Source organism: Cyprinus carpio, chromosome B2, assembly GCF_018340385.1.
Source record: "Cyprinus carpio isolate SPL01 chromosome B2, ASM1834038v1, whole genome shotgun sequence".
Taxonomy (NCBI): domain Eukaryota; kingdom Metazoa; phylum Chordata; class Actinopteri; order Cypriniformes; family Cyprinidae; genus Cyprinus; species Cyprinus carpio.
This window is the reverse complement of record NC_056598.1, coordinates 24,946,220-24,965,781: the sequence shown is the minus strand read 5'-3', so window position 1 is coordinate 24,965,781 and position 19,562 is coordinate 24,946,220. Positions and strand designations below refer to the sequence as shown.

General features: G+C 38.6%; 1 protein-coding gene across 2 annotated transcripts; it reads right to left on the bottom strand.

Moving 5' to 3' along the window:
• Positions 1-153: 153 nt before the first annotated feature.
• Positions 154-19,293, bottom strand: epc1b (enhancer of polycomb homolog 1 (Drosophila) b). Of its 2 annotated transcripts, XM_042718816.1 has the most exons (15): positions 18,938-19,293; positions 18,097-18,160; positions 11,039-11,198; positions 10,440-10,585; positions 9,012-9,218; positions 8,780-8,928; positions 8,177-8,321; positions 7,143-7,301; positions 6,971-7,060; positions 6,723-6,871; positions 5,810-6,174; positions 5,417-5,538; positions 3,146-3,278; positions 2,709-3,048; positions 154-1,501 (listed from the first exon to the last, which is right to left on the bottom strand). In XM_042718816.1, exons 2-15 carry the CDS (start codon positions 18,142-18,144, stop codon positions 1,429-1,431), a joined length of 2,286 nt encoding a protein of 761 aa, XP_042574750.1. In that variant the 5' UTR covers positions 18,145-18,160; positions 18,938-19,293; the 3' UTR covers positions 154-1,428. The 2 variants fall into 2 exon arrangements, with proteins under 2 accessions (XP_042574750.1, XP_042574749.1); XM_042718815.1 differs by lacking the exons at positions 18,097-18,160; positions 18,938-19,293 and adding an exon at positions 16,079-16,598.
• Positions 19,294-19,562: the final 269 nt, after the last annotated feature.

The window sequence follows — 19,562 nt, the reverse complement described above, 5'->3', positions numbered from 1 at the left end:
TAAATAAAAAGGGCTAATTTAATTAAGACTTGTCAAGAAGCACTTTGGGCCACAGCTCCATGAGTTCAATTCTGCATGAAACTGCGGGGGTTATGTAGAGAAAAAGCTGCATTTGTTCAAAGAATATTTGAGAAATGACACAGAAAAGAGTTGTGCTGGTCAAACACTTAATGCCCTGGGTTTATTAAACATTGTTTTGTCATTTGTCATAAGTTTTTTTTTTTATTATTATTATTTATTCTTCCAGGTGGGACTTATTAAAAAAAAAACACCTCAAAGATAGATGATGCCATTGGAACGGGCATTCAGATTTTGGTACATACAAACAACAACTACGAGTAGCCTTGTGAAGTACCGTCCTCTTCACAGAAGAGAGCTCATGCTGGCCCCACAGGACGGGCGCCACCATGAAGTCTTACAGGAAACAAAATGTCCCTTTTTTGTTCGTTTTCCTTGTTTTCATATAAAGTGGAATGATGATGATAAAGAAACATACTGAGATGTCACTGTAGTCCTCTCCCTTATGAACTACTGTTACGCACAAATAACAGACTCGCTCCTTAACACAGGGGACATACAATCAGTCATCAAAACAGAGGTAATAAAAATAAACCCATTTAAGTTTCACAAACCCCAAATAAAAAAGGGCCTCTCAGATTCCAGAAAAAAAAAACCCCGACTCATACAAAGAATCACACAAAAAGCAGCATTGTTTAAAAAAAAAAAAAAAAAAAAAAATTAAAAATAGTGCTTGAGTGGAGTGGGAGCAGCCACATATGAGAGAGAGAGAGAGAGAGAGAGAGAGAGAGTGTGATAGAGAGAGTGTGAGAGAGCTGCTGCTTTTTTTTTTCCATGAGATGTTCACATACAACTGCTACACATACACTACTACATGCACACACACATGCTGCACAGAAACCCAAGAGGTTACAGTGTATTAAAAAAAATAAAATAAAAATAAATCTGAATTTAAAAGAAAAAAAAAAATTTGTAAACACCTCACAATAAATAGATAAAACAGCAGGTTTTGCACCATGCACGTGACACATACATTCAGATACAGTCACACAAACATTCACAATCTCCGACACACACACACGCACAAACACTACGAAAATCGCAGGTTTTTTTCTGATTTTTTTTCCCAAGTGCAAAACATCACAAATGAACAATTTCTGTATTCAAGTAATGTTATATACAAGGGGGTGTATTACAAATGTGTATGTACATAGAATATTTTCCATATTTCATAATTTACAGATGTTGATATCTTAACAGTAACAAAATTTTGGAAAAAGATAAAAACAAAGATGAGCATTGCAATTAAGTCCCAACGGCTGCCACGGACACAGCGTCGCTATGATGCATAGCACCTAAAGAAGACGCCTCGATTGAGAGGAGGTGTGTGTGAACGCTTGAGGGGCGGGGCTACGTCACCTCCATAGCAACTGTTTTGTCTGTTAGACTGTTTAACGGAGGTTTCTCTTGATCATGATTTTCCCTGCAAGACAAATTCAATACAACAAAAGCAACTTATTAGGAGACCTCAAATTCAATCTGTTACTTTTGTCTGGTAAATCACCAGTGAAGAATAAAAACTGATACTTCATATTAATAAAAAAAATAAATAAAAAAAAACAGTTGTACTATTAACGCTTAAGTAGTGAACATAAAACAGCATTTATGACTTATTTTTCTAATGCAATACAGTGTTTCTGTTTTGCAATCAGGAATAGGACAACGCTATAGCTCATAACCATAACTATGTAGTCGTTATTAAAACTTCATATTTTTCTAAATGAAAATAAAATGTCATGTTAAAATTTAAAAGTGAATTTGAAAATGTATCTTTATTTTGATTAAGATTACACTTACCAACTGTAAAATTAATTGTTTTTAAGATGAACTTCAAGTGAGTGTTAGATGATGTTATTTTACAGAAGAATCTGCATCGGTTGACAGAGAATATTAAATATCGACCAACACAGATTTGTGCATGCCAAGGCAGTACTATTTGGGAAAAAGTATCTATTTGTGATTTTTCTTAAAAGAAAAAAAAAAAAACACACAATTATGATTGCGATTTAAAATGCATCAGCAACAAAAAAATGCTTATGTTTGCAGTGCTTGTTTATTTAGGATTGCACAATTTGGACAAAAATTATGATTATATCAATATGATAAAATAATTATACCTACTACTACTAAAAAAAAAAAAAAAAAAAAAAAAAAAAAAAAAAGTTGTAATATTGTGATTTCACAAAGAAAAGAAAAAAGAAAACAGTAAAAAAAAAAAAAATTATAATACTTATATCTACGGTTGTCTCAAAATCACCATTTTCAAATGTTAAATTAAGCTTTTATTTTAGAGGAAAAGCACAGGGACAGTTCACTCAAAATGGAAAATTCTGTCATTTTCTACTCGCTCTCAAAATTATATTTTGAAGAATTTTAGTAAACATACAGTTGATAGTTGCCACTGATTTCCATAGTATCGTAAAAATATTACGCAATCAATGGCTACCATAAACTATTTGGTTACCAACATTGTTCAAAATATCTTTTTTTGTGTTCAGTGGAACATGAGTAAATGACTTTTCATTTATGGGTTAACTATCCCTCTAATGCTTTTCTTTTATTGATGACAGATGGTACTTTTAATTTCTATCTAACCATAAATATTCTTTTGACCCCACACAGTTACTCACCTGGGCCCCATGTCGAGGGTAGTCGACCCTGCGGTGACCTTTGGGATGGGTCTGTTGGCATTGGCAGCAAGTTTTAGGGCAGAGGCGGGAACAGTGAGCTGACGCTGCAGCTGCCGCACGCTCAAGGTGCCTGCTGGTGAGGGGACGCTCACTCTCACGGCCCCGCCCATCAGCGCTTGACCAGGGGCGGGGCCAGCCGTGCCAACGTGGTGATTGGCTGAGGAGGTTCCGTTGTTAGTGGTGGTGGAGGCGGGAGAGGGGGATGAGGTGGAGGTAGGGCCCGCAGACGGAAGGAGGGACGACATTGAAGAGCTTGTGTGATGTAAGCCCTTATAGACGCCTGCGTAATCAAACGATGGAAGCTCATGAGAACAGAATTCATTGCGTGCTGAGATAAATATATTAATGGTGTATGCGTACAGTTTAGAAAGACCAACCTGAGGCCGAGACGACTCCATTGACACCAACTCCCTCCTCTTTACTCTTGAGCGCCATCAGCTGGTCAGGAGTCACTAGTGCAGAGGCAGCAAACTGAGCACTGGCAGCGTCTATCGTCTTTGACACCAAACTCTGAGGTAGAAAAAAAAACACATTATGAAGTTATATAACTGTACAAAACAGCAGCTCAGTAACAAAATCTGTTCAGTTGTTTAGATTAAATTCAACTTGAAAACAGCTTTTTCATTCATTTTCAAGGATACTGTGAGATCAAAACAGCAGAGGCTGAGCTACATTATGGGTATTGTCAATGGTGTGCCGTCACATAAACATGATGCCAACACACCTTGACCTTGTTATTGCTTTTATAACATTGCATTTATCATCAATAATGTATCATTTTCATGTTTTTTTTTTAATAATCTCATCTCTGTTCATCTTTAAATGTAACATCTGAAAACACATTATACACAAAGCAAGCACATATGGACCCTATTAAAATTCCTGGGGTGAACTACTATATTGGTGAACGGAACAAAATCACAACAAATGTACATTTTGCATTTGTATTTGTCACAATAGTTAAAAGAGTGTTTAATGTTTCCAAGACTTTCCAAAAGAGAAAAAAAATAAATAAACCTGTGAAAGAGACTGATCACATCAGTCTAAAAGAGCAAGATGTCAATAGCAGCATTAACTTATGGCCAAGCTAATAAAACACAATGTATAGTGACTAGGCATGGGTCGATTACCGCTTTCAAGGTATACCACGATTTAAAAAAAAAAAATCACGGTTACAAAACCACTAATATTTTCCATTATACTGTTCCTGTGGTATGCACTGTTCTCCATGTCTCCTCAAAGACTGAAAGAGTAGGAATCCCTCAGGCTGAGTGCAGTGTAGAGAGTAACACTGACCCCTCCTCCTCCTGTTGGTGCGAGCGAGCAGTCAGTCACGTGTGTGTAGGATGGCCGAACTTAAGGCCCGGGTACACTTCACATTCAGTGTTCCTTTCAGTCTCACGCACAGCCGCGTCCACACAGCTATCAAAAGTATACTCATCTGCAGATGAGTGTGAGAATGGCAGTCCGCGAGTCCTCTTGATGATGAAAATAACGTAATGCCGACGGTGTTGGGACAGCCAAAGTATACTCTGGCCTTTATGCTATTGGCAACCGGCCGTTTTTTGCCTTTTTGCAACTCTCTGTTCTGGACTTGCACAAACTGCGCTGCAATGCAATCACTTTCCAAAATGTCATTTATGTGAAAATATGAAGTCTGTTAATGCCCATTAACACAGGCCAGAGACGCTGAAGATGAACGCACAGAGAAAAATACTGTAGCAGGCAGATCACTCACTGTTCATGATGCACAAACTATTGGAAGAAAATCCTCAATATTGATTTAGGGGTTTATATGAATGTGTATCTGAGGGGAGCTGACTGTCTTCTGAAAAGTTTACGTGGTATTTTCTTTTCATCTCATCTCTGTATAATTCATATTAAAGCAGTGTTTCAGCGCAGCTTTGTTTACAGCAGTAAAAACGCAAGGAAACGCTGTATCTGGTGTTCCAGAGGCGCCTCCTGCTGTCAGAGAGTGAATATGCATCTCATTCAGAGCTTCTGCTGTTTGTTTCATTCAGGCATGTAGTGTAATTTCACAAAGCTTGTCAGAACATTGTTTTTTCTTCAAATCGGGTTATTATTAAATCAAATTATGTGCATGATTATTATTATATAACTAAATGATATAAATGATATGTATATGAATTATATAACTAAAATTAACTGTAAATACAGATTTGGTTTAAATAAAGATGTCAGTCTTTTTAGGAAACAAATTAAAAAAAAAATTCTACCATTTCTAATATTCTGTATGTTGCTCAAAAAAAAAAAAAAAAAAAATTGTGTCCAGCAATTTTTTTTTTAAATAAATAATTAAATAAATAAACAAACCCTTGCCTGAGACATTTCCACATTACCATTATAAATCTAGCTGTGAAAAGGGTCCATAAACTGTAAAAGTATTTTGGGAACAGGACTTGAGTGTTGTTGCCACACAAAATGTGTCCTCAGACAACACAAGACCAAAATAAGTCTTAAAACATTGTCTCATGTACTACTTTAAAACAGGACAATCTTTAGATCTAAATCAGCACATCAACAAATTCTTGCTCATGTCAATGTACAGCGACATGACGTGAAGCAAGGCACTAGGAAAGATGCCAGGTTTAATGGACGATGGAGATTTATGGTCACAAAAGGCTCACCTGGGGGTTGTTAGTGATGGCTGTGCTGCCGGCCTGCTGCTGTAGCTGAACCTGTTCAAGCTGCTGCTTCTGCATCAGTGACAGCTGCTCCTGGTGTTGCTGGTACTGCTCCGCTGTGAAAGCTGCAGGAGCACATGTTCAGAGAAAAGATCAGGACATGTAAAAAAACTGATGTTACTGCTCATGTCAAGATTCACAATCACATTATGCTAACAAAAGTTATTCTAACACTTTCATGGGGTACTCTGGTAGTCTTGTAAAGGGTTTTCAGTCAGAGGTGGTTTACAACAACATTATGAAATTAACTCAATAGAAACCAGACAAAAAGTGCCATCTTAAATCTGAAAAAAAAGCAGCTACACTCAGGAACTATTTGGCACCCAGGGGACCCACCGGGTGTGGGTGGAGCGACACGTGGTTTGGCGGAGGAGGCAGGGCCTCTCTGTGTCTGAAGCGTGCTGATAGGGCGGATGAGGAAGCCACGACGGGGTCTCCGTGCGGACCAGTGCTCAGGATTGTCGGGGTCATCTGGCGGTGCCATCCGAGGCTTGAAATGCCTCCAGCGACAGGCTTTGATATTGAGCAAGATTTGTGTGAGGTCTGGTGAGGTGGAGGAGGGGGCAGAGGTATCTGTGCTGGTGTGTGAGGTATCCGTGCTGGGCTGCTGGGTGGGAGACAACGATGGGAATGTGGGGGAGTCCGGGTCCAGCCCATGATACACAGTATCCCATTCAGAGTGGGCTCGGTCCAACAAGACCCTGCAAACAAACGTGAGAGAATACATCTAATGTTGCCCAGTGAATTAACATACACATACATACATGAACTGAATGAATCACAATATGCACATTAAATTTTAAAAATCACAAAAGAACTGCATATTAGTATATGCTGATTATTATTTTTTTTTACTTAAATCACACAAAGAGTAATAATAATAATTTTCAATCATGTAAAAATTTTCACAAATGAAATTAAAGTAATTTCACAATTTTTGTATTTTCTCAGCAAACTGTGATTACATGCAAATTGACTGAATTTGCAAGCACTGATCAAATGAAGATAAGGCAAATTACAAATTAACTGAATCATATGCAATTGCATTTATCTACAAATAAATATAAATATTTCAAAAAAATATAAATATGTAATTAAATCACAAATCTTAATATATGTGCTTAATTTTCAATGAATTGAAATCACAATTATTTGTCGAGCAAAGTCCTCAAATGAAAAATTTAAATTAACTGAATCAAACTGCAATTATTTGTGTATGAGAAAGTTTAATTTAATTGGCTTAACTCACCTGCCCCCTCTTCCCACTCGCCGACGTGCCAGACCCAGGCATCGTCGCGGCACCGTGAGCGTGGTGAGAGAATAGCGATATCGCACATCTGCCACCTCACCCTCGGCAGGGTCTGACCAGGGCCAACCACCCACAGGTCCTGAACGTGCCTTTGAGAAAAACACAGAATAATTTACTAATAACATACAGCCTAGACTGCAACCTTACAACACGATCATTCATGCATATCAGGATGCTTCACAACGTACAGCATGATATTGACAGCCTGTTCTCCTCCTGAACCCAAACACACCATCTGGATCGTTCTCCTCCTCAACCTCTGAAGAGCCAGAGAACATCTGAGGAAACAAGAGGGTAAGTCAAGTTGAGAGAAAACAAAAAAAATCACTCTCGTGAATCTGTCACTGAACGTGTGTGCACCTGTGAGTAGGGCTCATCGTCTGAACTGGGAAAGTCATACTGATTGAGATCTTTAGTGTTAAAGACTGCTGGGCCTGAATGGGCAGAGCCTGCCAATGGCAATGGTTTGGCCTTCTTCTCATACTTCCGTTTCTGCCGCACAACCTCTGGTTTATCCATCTACAGCCAAACATAAGAAACAAACCCACATGAAATGAAATAATTTTGTTGCACCTGTAAAACAAGTTGACTGAACAAGATGGGAACACAGACACTAGTGCGGTCAATCCATTAAAGAAATGGGTATCACCGATGCTGATGTCTCTAGGACATTGTTCATTTTTTCCTAATATTTAACCATTGACCATAGCCATTCAACATTACAGTATAATATAAATGTAACATTTATAAGACTTCAAAAAAATAACCAATTTAAGTGAACTTAAAACATTCTTCACATAAACCCATTTTTTACCTGTGCCCTTCAGTAAGTAGGAAATATACAGAAATTAAAGTTATCAAACACTAAATTAAATACAGATGAATCCTGTATTTAAGTTACAAGTTGTTTTCCTCCTTATTCACGCTTTAATATGAATTGATAGGCTACAGCATGCACTACCGTATTTGTGCGTGCAACTGAAGCGTGGAGTGAAATTGAAGTGAGTGTCTGAAAGCCTCTTGTTTGATATGGATGTAAAGACATTCTACGACTATAAAACACACTCCTTGTCAAGAGAGAGAGAGAGAGAAAAAAAAAAAAAAAACAACAACAGAGGAGACAGAAGCAGTAGTTGTGAGTGGGGTGGCCAACCATAGCCCTATGCCCATGTTAAATATTTAATGCAGTTAAACCGGCAAAATTAATCGCCTGCATTAACACACTAATTCTGATAGTCCTAATAGAAATATTAAGGCAATTAAGCAGGAACAAAACACAAGAGAACAGTTTCCTATAAAACACAGCACTTGTGTACTTGTGCAAAGTATGTTTTTGGCACAAGGGGGAGCCCACTGGCCCAGATAAACAGAGATATGAGAGTGTGTGTGTGTACCTTGATCTTGTAGTCCCGGTCATGCTCTGTGTGTCTGTACTGGTTGCTGTTGGTGATTGGGATCAGAGGGATGACTGGTTTCTCCAGAGCTCTCTGAGCCAGAACCTCCGCCATCACCTCGCCTCCAAAATCAGCCATGTTGTTCCTACACACACACACAAACAAATGAACACACATCAGTGAGCTTAAACAATACACACTCCTGTGCCAACCAACCTAGAATACCTGGTTTCCCAAAACAGTGAATTTCCATGAATTTTCCAAGGTTTCTGTGACTGCAATCTTTTTTTAACTGCTAAAGTTGTTTAAACTGCAAAAATTTTATACCTTTAAACTTTCTCAAACTGCATGAAAAAATTATGCACTTTTAAGCACTGATAAAAAAAAAAAAAAAACACTACTGCTAAAAATAGAAAAAAAAAAAAAAAAAATTCCTTACAAACACACCAAATGCGTTAAATATACAGCCTTTAAAAATAATAAAATATAAACCAATTAAAATGTGCATTCATAAAATAAGTCAGTATTTCTTGATATTTCCAGGTTGTATATAATCACAGGAACCAGGGAACACATGACAGAATAAATTATGTTCATGTGCACCTCTTCTCTACAATCTCCAGTGTGAGGTGCAGCAGCTCTCGTTTGCTCTTCTCTCGTCTCTTGATCATCTCCAGGATTGTGACGGCTCGGCTCAGGTCCCTACGCAGCTTCAGCATCTTCTCATAAGAAGCTTCGTCATTCTTACGATTCTGTGGATAAAGATAATGTGTGAATGGATTCTCTTGTCATTCCATAAGCAGAGTCAATTCGTTGACGAGCACTGCCCTCTTACCTTTCGTGTCTGCATCTTCTCTGTCCTGCGCCTGAAGGCCACATATGGGTCACTGGTGCTGGAGCCATCACGCTTCTCCTGTTTGACGACAGGAATGAGAGAGCCGCTCTGACATGCTTTCCTCTTCTTGCTCCAGTACTCGTATACCTCCTTTATCAGCTCATCATCCTCCTTTAACAAGAGTTTGGCCTCCTGCAGAGACACCGGCTGAGAGAAAGAAAATTCATTTAATTCATATTAAAAGCTTGTCGCTTGTTTCTTCAGCGAGTACACATTAAATTGATAGAAAGTGACAGCAAACACTTGCAAAATGCTTTTATTAAGAACTTTCTATTCATTAAAAAAATCCTGAAAAATTTCAGTTTCTGCAAAAGCTGCACTGTTTTCAACACTGATTATAAAATTATATATATATATAAAACAGGAAAACAGATTCTGAAGGATCATGTAAAACTGAAGACTGGTGTAATTATGGTAAAAATTAAGCTCTGCCAACACATTAATAAATTAGCCTACATTAAAAATGCTAATAAAATAATTCACATGCCTTAAAATAGATTTAAAAAATACTTCAAATAGTAATAATTTTAAAATATTACTGTACTGTGAATATAACAGACTTCTCTCAAAAATATTTGCTGAACCCATCCTTTTGAACAGTGGTTCAGGAGAAATGTGGTAGTGACATTAGTGGTCTGATAGGGCAAGTTCTGTCCTCACTGTTGAGCCTTAACTCATTCAAACAACAACACAATTCACCCTCTGTACCATTTAAATAGATGGTGTGTGTTACACCTAGAGGAGGCTGACAATAGATCAGAACAGACCAGTAACTGCTAATCAGCTGGCCTGGACCATACATCAGTCTATGAATAATCATTAGCTCTACATGACTTACAAATGTACCCATAAATCTGCTGCTGAACAAGCATGCCTTTACAGTAACACTAGTGCAGGCAAGAATACTCTTCATTCATTTAAACATCGATTTAACATGCTTATTACCAAAACACAAATAGACACTATTTCCCCGCAGCAAGCAAAACATGTTACTACTACACCCTTATCTGCAAACATTATCAATTCAAAGCAGTTGTGTAGTCTAAACTGCAAAGGACAGCACTAGCAACGCCAAGGTCATGGGTTCAATTCCAAGGGAATGCACAGACTGATAAAACAAACCTTAAATGCAACACAAGTCACTTTGGATAAAAGCATCTGTCAAATGAATAAACATGCAAATGTAAAAGTGTTTTGATTATATATAAAACTACTTGATATTTATACTGTATTGTTTTTGCAGAACGAAATCCACCTTAAGAGTACAGATCAGCACAATAACAATAAAAAAAAAAACAAGCTCAAGTTCAAAACCACAACTAAAATCCAAATCTTTTGACAATTCCCGGTTCTGTCCACCACTGTTACCTGCTGTCCGCTGCCTTTCTCCAGCCGGTCGATCATCTCTTCAAACTGCAGGGCTCCCAGGTCCATCTTCTTCTTCAGTTTATTTACAAACGTCTCATCCTCAGAGTCCAGGTCATAATCCGGCTGTTCGGTGTCCAGACTGAACGCTGTATGTAGCAGGACCAGTTTGGAGGGTGCAAAAAAGAAAAACAGAGTTAGAGATGTTTTACTATGAACCAAAACCATGATAAACCAAGTTTCATTGCAGGTTACAAACCATGTAGTCATTATAGGTGCAACCCTTAACTTCTGTGCCTATTGCAGCACCAAACTGAATTGCAACCGGTTTGAGCAGACTGACATTGCAACACCGACTCCAATTACATGAGTTTGGGCCTATTTGTTTGTCTTTATAATATATCTGAGTAGTATTTTCTTCTATTACAATAAGCGATTTACCAGTGCCCAAGTCACTTCTGAATGGCTCTTAAAAGCATGAAACAAATTTGTTATTCCCGGTCTGCTGCCTTGTGTGTCACAGCTCACTGAAGTCAGTAGTAAATGGCGTGAAGGACACACAAACCTCAAGCTGAATGAGATATTTGGGCTGAATGACTCACGCTGTATGTGAATGAGCTGTTTGGGCATCTTGAAGTCCCCTGGGTAGAGGGACTCGTAGTAGGCGATGTTGCTCTCAGCCTCTGGGACAGGAATCACCATGTTGTCCCTCTTCTCCCCGTACACCTGCTGAGCAGAGATGGCCCGCTGGAGATGGTGTTCCTACATGCACACACAGAAAATAAGATTAGTTAAATTGCAAATGCAAGTTTGTGGTTCGGCTGGATGGTGACCAGTATTGTGACTGTGTTGCCAATTTAAGGCCCCGATATACTTCAAACGAAATCGAAGAATAAACTGATATGACGTCATTTCGAACAAAATCAGGCCGAAACAAAGTTCGTTTTGAGTTCATTTCGGCAGTTCGAAACAGCTCAGCTTTGAGTTTCTATTGGTCCGTGGCGGTTACGCAGTCGGTGGGTGTGTTATATCATATATCCCATTGTTTGACAACAAAACCAATTTTACTGCAAATTTGGCTGTATTAAAAATTAAGCAAATATAAAAAGCTGAAACTAGGCAGAATGCAAATATGATGTAATCTGTCAATAATATGCTTATCCGCGCATGACGTTATTCAGCAATATTTGGCCACTTTCCATTGAAAGATGTTGGCAACAGTTCATCTACCATTTAAACAGATTTTGAAGATATTATTTGGAGTTTCACACTCATTTAACAGCAGCATATAAGAACTGAATTTCAAACACACACAAAAAAATATAATAATTTCACACATACCATATAACAGTCTTAATGGACACACACAAAAGAAGCTGAACTGAAAACAAATATTCTACTGCATTACTCTTGCTAACAAACAAACAAAAAAAACACAGCACAACATCTAGGTACCAACACTGAATTCACAATATACCTCAATACACATCTGTGACCCTCGACCACAAAACCAGTCTTAAGTGGCACAGGTAGCCTGTATTTGCAGCCAACGAAACATTGTATGGGTCAAAATGATTGATTTTTCTTTTATGCCAAAAGTCATTAGGATATTAAGTAAAAATCATGTTCCATGAAGATATTTTGTAAATTTCCAATCGTATATAAATCAAAACTCCGTTTTTGATTAGTAATATGCATTGCTAAGGACTTCTTTTGGACATTTTTTGCACCTTCAGAGTCCAGATTTTCAAACAGTTGTATCTCAGCCAAATATTGTCATATCCTAACAAACCATACATCAAAGGAATGCTTACTTATTCCGCTTTCATAAATGAATAAATGACCCTTATGACTGGTTTTGTAGGCCAGGGTCACATTTGAAAGATCATCATGCATTGCAAAATATAAATGCACATTAAAAAAAAAAAAAAAAAATATATATATTATATTAGGGCCGGGCAATATGGGCAAAAATTCATATCTTGGTATTTTTGGCGGATTTGCGATATACGGTATACAGTACAGTTCAAAAGTTTGGAAACATTACTTTTTTTGATGTTTTTGAAAGAAGTTTCTTCTGCTCATCAAGCCTGCATTTATTTGATCAAAAATACAAAAAAAAATTTAATATTGTGAAATATTATTACAACTTAAAATAATTGTTTTGAAATTTATTATACCTTAAATTATCATTTATTTCTGTGATGCAAAGCTGAATTTTTAGGATCATTATCACGTGATCCTTTAGAAATCATTCTAATCTGATGATTCATTATCAAAGTTGGAAACAGTTCTGCTGCTTAATATCATAACATAACATACTATACATTTCTATTAAACATACATTAATAAAAAAAAAAAAAAAAAAAAAAAAAAAAAAAAAAATATTAAAAAAGAAGCTATGTTTTTAAAATATAAATATTTTGTAATAACAATATACACTACTGGTCAGTAATTTGGGGTCAGTAATTTTTTTTTTTATTTTTATTTTAAATAAAATCAATACTTTTATTCAGCAAGGATGTGTTAAATTGATAAAAAGTGATAGTAAAGAAAATATATTATTAGAATTTTTTTTTATTTTGAATAAATGCAGTTCTTTTTAACCTTTTATTCATCAAATATATTAGACAGCAGAACTGTTTCCAACACTCATAATAAATCAGAATATTAGAATGATTTCTAAATGATCATGTGATAGACTGGATGTTACATGTGACACTGAAGGCTGGAGTAATGATGCTGAAAATTCAGCTTTGCATCACAGGAATAAATTTTTTTTTTTAAAGTATATTCAAATAGAAAACTATTATTTTAAGTTTCACAATATTACTGTTTTTTTTATCAAATAAATGCAGGCTTGATGAGCAGAAGAGACTTCTTTCAAAAACATAAAAATAGTAATGTTTCCAAACTTTTTACAATTACAGAAAAAAAAAAGATTTTCGTTTTTGTATTTTGATTTTAAAAAAAAATCTGTATTTTTAAAATCTGTATTTTTATTTCACTTACTGCCCAATGTTGCCCAACAAAACAATACATATAAAAGTCTATAAAAAACAAAGAAAGTGAATGTAACTATGTAAGCCTCATGTTTGGGGAAGTCGTGGCCTAGTGGTTACAGAGTTTGACTCCTAACCCTAAGGTTGTGGGTTCGAGTCTCGGGCCAGCAGTACCACGACTGAGGTGCCCTTGAGCAAGACACCGAACCCCCAACTGCTCCCCAGGCGCCGTTTTTAATTTAATTTGCACTTCTATTTAATTGAGCTGTCTGTTTGGCGCTCGTTCACTGAAGTGAAGTTTAGCAGAGAATCCTAGAAGGCTCATGCACTTCTAACAGAAAATTGGAAATATTTTCCATGGCTTTCTAACATTTACAGATGGAGAATATACCTGTGGAGGTATTCAGGATGACAGCACATCTCAAGCCTAGTGTCTCTGTCAGCGGCACACGCAGCCTTTCTATCAGAGCTGACGGGCCGAGCCACTTAAACATGCCAAACAAAACTATAAACTATGTCTTACTATTTTTTAAAGGCCCTAATATGAAGCTTGTCACGTTTAGAACCAATTGGATTATGCACTTTCTCCACAGCAGCTCAGTCTCTGTCTTTCGTTAGATTTACAGATGCGCTCGTATCAAATTACTGCATATAGATATAAACTGTATTGCCTCATCGCTTATAAAGAAAATATCTATATATAGTACAAACTCGATAATTATAAGCAATCATCATGCATTATGATATTTCTGCTGGATAATTACCATTTTTTTTTATCCATTTTGAGCTTTAGACTGCTTTATTGTGTGCATAATTGTTATTTTTTTTTATAATAACCAAATACTGCACATCTAAATGCAATAGATACAAGCATTGATGCATTCATGTGAGACAGAAAAGCTATACACATACACAAACACAGTGACCTATAAAATAAAGCCCTAAAAACCATATAGCTGTAAAAGTTATTAAAAGAAACTCAGCACATCTCAAAGCATCACAACAGTACAAGAAGAATGCATCAGGGCAAATGCAAAACAATGCAGGCGCCAGGTGAGTAGTAGTAGTAGTTAATATGCAAACTGACAAACAGCACAAGCACAATACAGAAGCTACCACTTCTAAAAACAGCAAGACATAGATCCAGACAATCGTGACCGCTCCAAAAAAAGCCCTGACACAGCAGAGCAGGATCTGTCAGACGCAAACCCAACCAAAACAATTACACGTGCTCAAAAACACCACCACCCCGATCCCTGACAGCAGACACTGACCTCTACTTTATTTGTGTGTAAAAAATTAGGTAATATTGTAGTTTATGTACACATACACAATCTCCAAGAAAAAACAACAACACTACTGATTGTTACACCGATATGAAATGATGTGCGCTGTAAAGAGTCACATCCAGCATTGGAAATCCACACAGATCAACCACTAATCTGACCAAGCGCACATTTTCTGATGTGGTCACTCTGACCCCCAGATACCCCATTATTAGCAGCTTCACTCCACCGTCTCACACACACACACACACACACAAGAGAGAGCTTTACTTCTGACACCTGCCCCGGAGTGCTGAGGTTAGCCAGCGTTTCACACCATCTCTTGTTGACAGACACGTTTACTACACACATACTTCCCCCAGCACATTTCACACATTATCAGAGCGGTGCAGAAAACGTGAATCGTTCTCAATCTAGAACGGTTTTAAAATCACGTGGAAAGACTACAGCTCAGCTTAAAACATCTTGCTTTATTTTTATGCATTATGAGAAACATACAAAAATGCAGAGACAAATAGCTTTAGCTTTAATGGATCTGATATAAATATTTCCACATTAATAGGTGCTGAAAGATAAGCCCATCATGTTTGCTTGCATGATGTGGAGATGCAGATGACACCCTGCTGTCAAGAGCTCCAGCTGCCCGTGTTGAGAAAACAAAACAAGGCCTTGTGCGCCCCTGCACCGGTCAAACGGATCACTGCATACACCTCAACAGACCGGTAGGGCCAGACAGGCCTCCTCCGTCACTTCAGAGATGCATTCACTAATGCACTTCACTAATGCACGTAAATGTAAATGCTTCTCAGAGAGTACCTTGATTAGAAACACATCCAATTACAAAGAAATGTACTAATGCTTTTTCCTCACTGAAGCTTATGGCTCTTTAGAAAATAAAATGCCATTCTGAACCGTTCAAATGTGAGAGAGAACACTGCACACAGGTTGTTTTGCTGGGTGTTAATTGGTGATGGCTGCACATGTGAGGGAGCAGAGAGGGCGCCCCCTCAGGTCTGTGCGCGGTACTGCACCTCGACGGAGCGCTAAGATAATCAACAAAATGGTGGCTTTGACCATGGTCACGTGACTCCTTTGTACTCCGTAAACCGTCTATGGGCAAAAATACTGCGTATCAATCACCTCCGAGGTTATATTTGTAAAGAAAAACCTCTAAAGTGTGGGCCGAAAATACGAAACCTCGGCCGTCTCGGACCCTAGCGATGTATTTGACGCTTTTCTGCAGGAGACATGGCGGCCATTTTGTGTACACTGGCGCAGAGAAGCAAGGGACGCGCCTCTGAGAATAAAAATGAAATTATTTTTAAAATACATGACTCTGAGCAATAAAACGTACCGATTCCTCCTCTTTCTCCATCCCCGTGGGCATCTGTGGCACTGCGCGGTTAATAGACGCATATTCGTGCAGGTCGGGCAGGTCCTCGCAGCGGAAGACGGGTAGAGGCTTGGAAGCGTCCAGCGCTCGCGCCCGAAACGACAGTTTACTCATTTTTCTTTATAATTCGAGATGCAGCATAAATCTATCCGATCCCCTAATGTTCCCTACTGGTCCGATTAAAGTTCTCATGGATGATGCCGGTTCGGTGTCCAGAAGCGCACGGGTCGCTCGGTGGAGCTGGCGGGGCGAGCGGAGGCGCGAGGCCGGCTGTGGGTCGCTCTCTCTCGGTGTGTGCTTCCAGCGCGCTCCGGTCCCTGATTCCAGGCTCAGTGCGCCATGGCCATCATGGCGGACATTAAAAACACTCTTTAACGGTCCGCTCGTGTTCAGCGGCCCAACCCCCCGATCCCAGATCAGCCATTCCCACACGGGCTTACAGCGCATGCGCTCGTGGCGCGCGAAGAGACGGGAGCGAGCGAAAACCAAACCCCTCCCACACCTTCTGCAGAGCGCGCCTCTTCAAAACACCGGTGTGCTGGAGAATTTAACCGATTTGGGGAAAATTAATGACGATGGAATAATAAAGTCTATACAAAGACGCTCGTTTTTAAACGATTAGGCTATGTGGCTGTCGATTAAGTGCTTTTCTACTAAATCATTATTGTAGTCAGTACAGCACAAGACAAAAACAGGTGACCTGATGACAGAAAAGGTGCGCTTCAATGTTAAAGTTTCAAATAAGTATTTGAAAAATTTATTTTCACGTAAAAAAAAAAATAAAAAAAGTATAGACTTTCCCAGCATCCTTACAGAATCTAGTTTCTTTTTACATTTTTGTCACAAAACCTTTCCAAATTAGCTATAGAAAATTATTATTATTATTAATAATAATAGTTAATATACACTAAATGTAACGTCTTTCCAGGCAAAAGTATTGTTTTGAAAAAACAAAACAAAATGGTATAGATTACAAAAAAAAAAAAAAAAGCTATAGGCCATTGTTTCAAAAGAATAAAACTTCTGAATATTAACCCTACAACTTTTAAATTAAATATTAGAACTAAAGTTATCAAGTTAATCGAAACGCTTGAAGGATTGCTTTTAAAATTCTTCACCCAGTTAAAAAAAAAAATGCAGTGGATATTAGCCAAGAAAGAAAAGCTAAAATAATAAAAAAAAAGAACTAAAGGTTAGATATATTTTTATTATTTTAAGTAAAATCATATTTAATGTTTGACTTAAAGTATTCAATCCTCCTTCTGAACTGAGATTACTTTTTCAGATGAACGTCTGGTTTGTTACTGACCTAATTCATTACATCACGTCACTTCAGAGTAACCTACTTTACTATCAACATTCCTTTAATAAAGGACTTCTTATACAATGATTTGGCAGCTGCATAAAATGTAGCATTAATTCTACCAATAGTTAAGGTATGTGTGTTTATATACACAGCACTACGAGGCACAACTTTTTGTTCCTTTATATGTCCCCCCACACACAGCAGCATGACAAAGCTCACGTGACTTAATCTTCACAGGAACACCAGGGAAGCATTGCATCTTACATCAAAGACATGAACCTTTTGTAAATTCCTACCAAAGACGACAACAAAGCCATAATTTCCCTTGAAAAGGATCTTAGTGATGCTGCAGCACAATCTCAAACACTATTCCCACGAGAAGCAAAGAGACAAGTGCCTCACGCGGTAAAGAGACGGCCACAAGATCACATTTGACTGCAAAAACATTCACCATCCCCTTCTGTCTGCTGAAGTATTCATATACACCTTCTCCTTCCTTCATCAATCACTCGCATCACAACAAGACCACAATACATTAAGCAACAAAGAGATACAGATTTGATAATGAGCAACTAGAAAAAGCAATGCATCAAGAACATGCGTGTATGTAGGGGTTTTATAATATGCAAAGATAAAACACCCCAGATATGATCTAGTGCAAGTGTGCTCTTACCTCCACGCCGCCGTACCCGTCTGACCCTCCAGAGGGGTAACAATCCATCCGGCATCGTCCATCCCTGTCACACACATTGACATAAACATGATCATTGACCACACTCTTAACCTCAAGAGGGAAGGTGTTGCCATATCTCTGGGACAACAGCCAAATTACGACACAAGTGCAAATGCACACAGCTTTCTTGTACCAACAAAGGGGTATATCACTGCTCCCTGTGGTTTCCTTCCTCGAATTAATAAAAAGCTAATCTGCAATAGTGCCACCATGTTGAAACACTGAACAATAACGTATTTCGCTCCCTTTTCGCAAATCCGCTTGACCGTTCACAATTATGTAACTCCAATCCGGATTCTGCGTAAACGAACAACGAAACTCGCGGAGCGGAAGAGCATGTAAAAACTGCTCCTAATTTGGCTAACCGCGGGAAAGAATATCTGACAGGACAAAAAACGAGTCGAGGCAAGCTTTTGGCAAGAGGATGACTCGTAGATTCGCAGTTAATGTGCGGAGATGATCCGCAGTCAAAGCCTTCTGCAGATATTGAACCTGCGCGAAAAGTGCACCTTCAGCTTTGTTTCGACCCCAAACAGCTCGCGAGCGATTATACAATTCCGACATTTTATCAAAGTATGCCGTTGTCAAGGCAGAGATTGTTCAGGAAGGTATTTTGTGTTAATTTTCCGGGCTAATGTGACAATGATGTTGGGAATATGCTGACGCTCGCCTGCCAAGTTCACAGTCGGAGTCGCTCATTCAGCGAGCCTTTATGTTAGCGAAACGACATTAATCGATCAACCCACTTTAAACGGGAGGCAGACAGATAGTCGAGACTTACCAGCTCTAGATCCGGAGATCTCCGCGGGTCTGTCCTGGATTTGCCCCATTTCAGTGTTTCAGACGGCGTAAACGCATCAAGGTGGTGTTTGGCAAACAAACGGCACAGTCGTCAGACATACTGTCTCTCGCGCGCGCGCGCTCTCGCCTTTGCCTTCCATTCGACACAGCGATTAGAGGATCTCCTCGGTTAAATGAAGACCACGCAACACTGTTAAGAGATCCGGCGGTGAAATGAAGGAGTTACTTGCGTCAAATCAAGGCTGTAAGCAGACCCCGGGGACAGTCCGAGACTGCCACAGGGTTAATAACTTTGCAATGGCAGCGAGACGCCGTCTGATTGGTCAGTGAGTGGCACCAATCACCTGTGGGAAGCCTCAGGATCTAATAGCAGCATGAGGAGATGCTGTGGCAGAACTAATTACTGCAAAAACACACTTAACCCCTTCTATTGTCTTCGGATCATTTTGACCCGTTTTCGCTTACAGAATACAACTGTAAATACTACGCCGTTTGTGGTGGCAGGCAAAACAAGAACACTAGCAACCGAAAAACAAAAGCCTTAGTGGGATTGTCAAAACTTTAGAGTCAAAAAATGGTACAAAAAGCTGTCACTGAGGCTGTAA

Coding starts and splice junctions, on each gene's coding strand:
- epc1b (XM_042718815.1), bottom strand. CDS start 16,231: ATGAGTAAACTGTCGTTTCGGGCGCGAGCGCTGGACGCTTCCAAGCCT. Junction 9,219..10,439: donor AGAAAGGCAGCGGACAGCAG/GTAACAGTGGTG, acceptor TCTTTCTCTCAG/CCGGTGTCTCTGCAGGAGGC. Junction 3,279..5,416: donor CCATCACTAACAACCCCCAG/GTGAGCCTTTTG, acceptor TTTCTACCTCAG/AGTTTGGTGTCAAAGACGAT.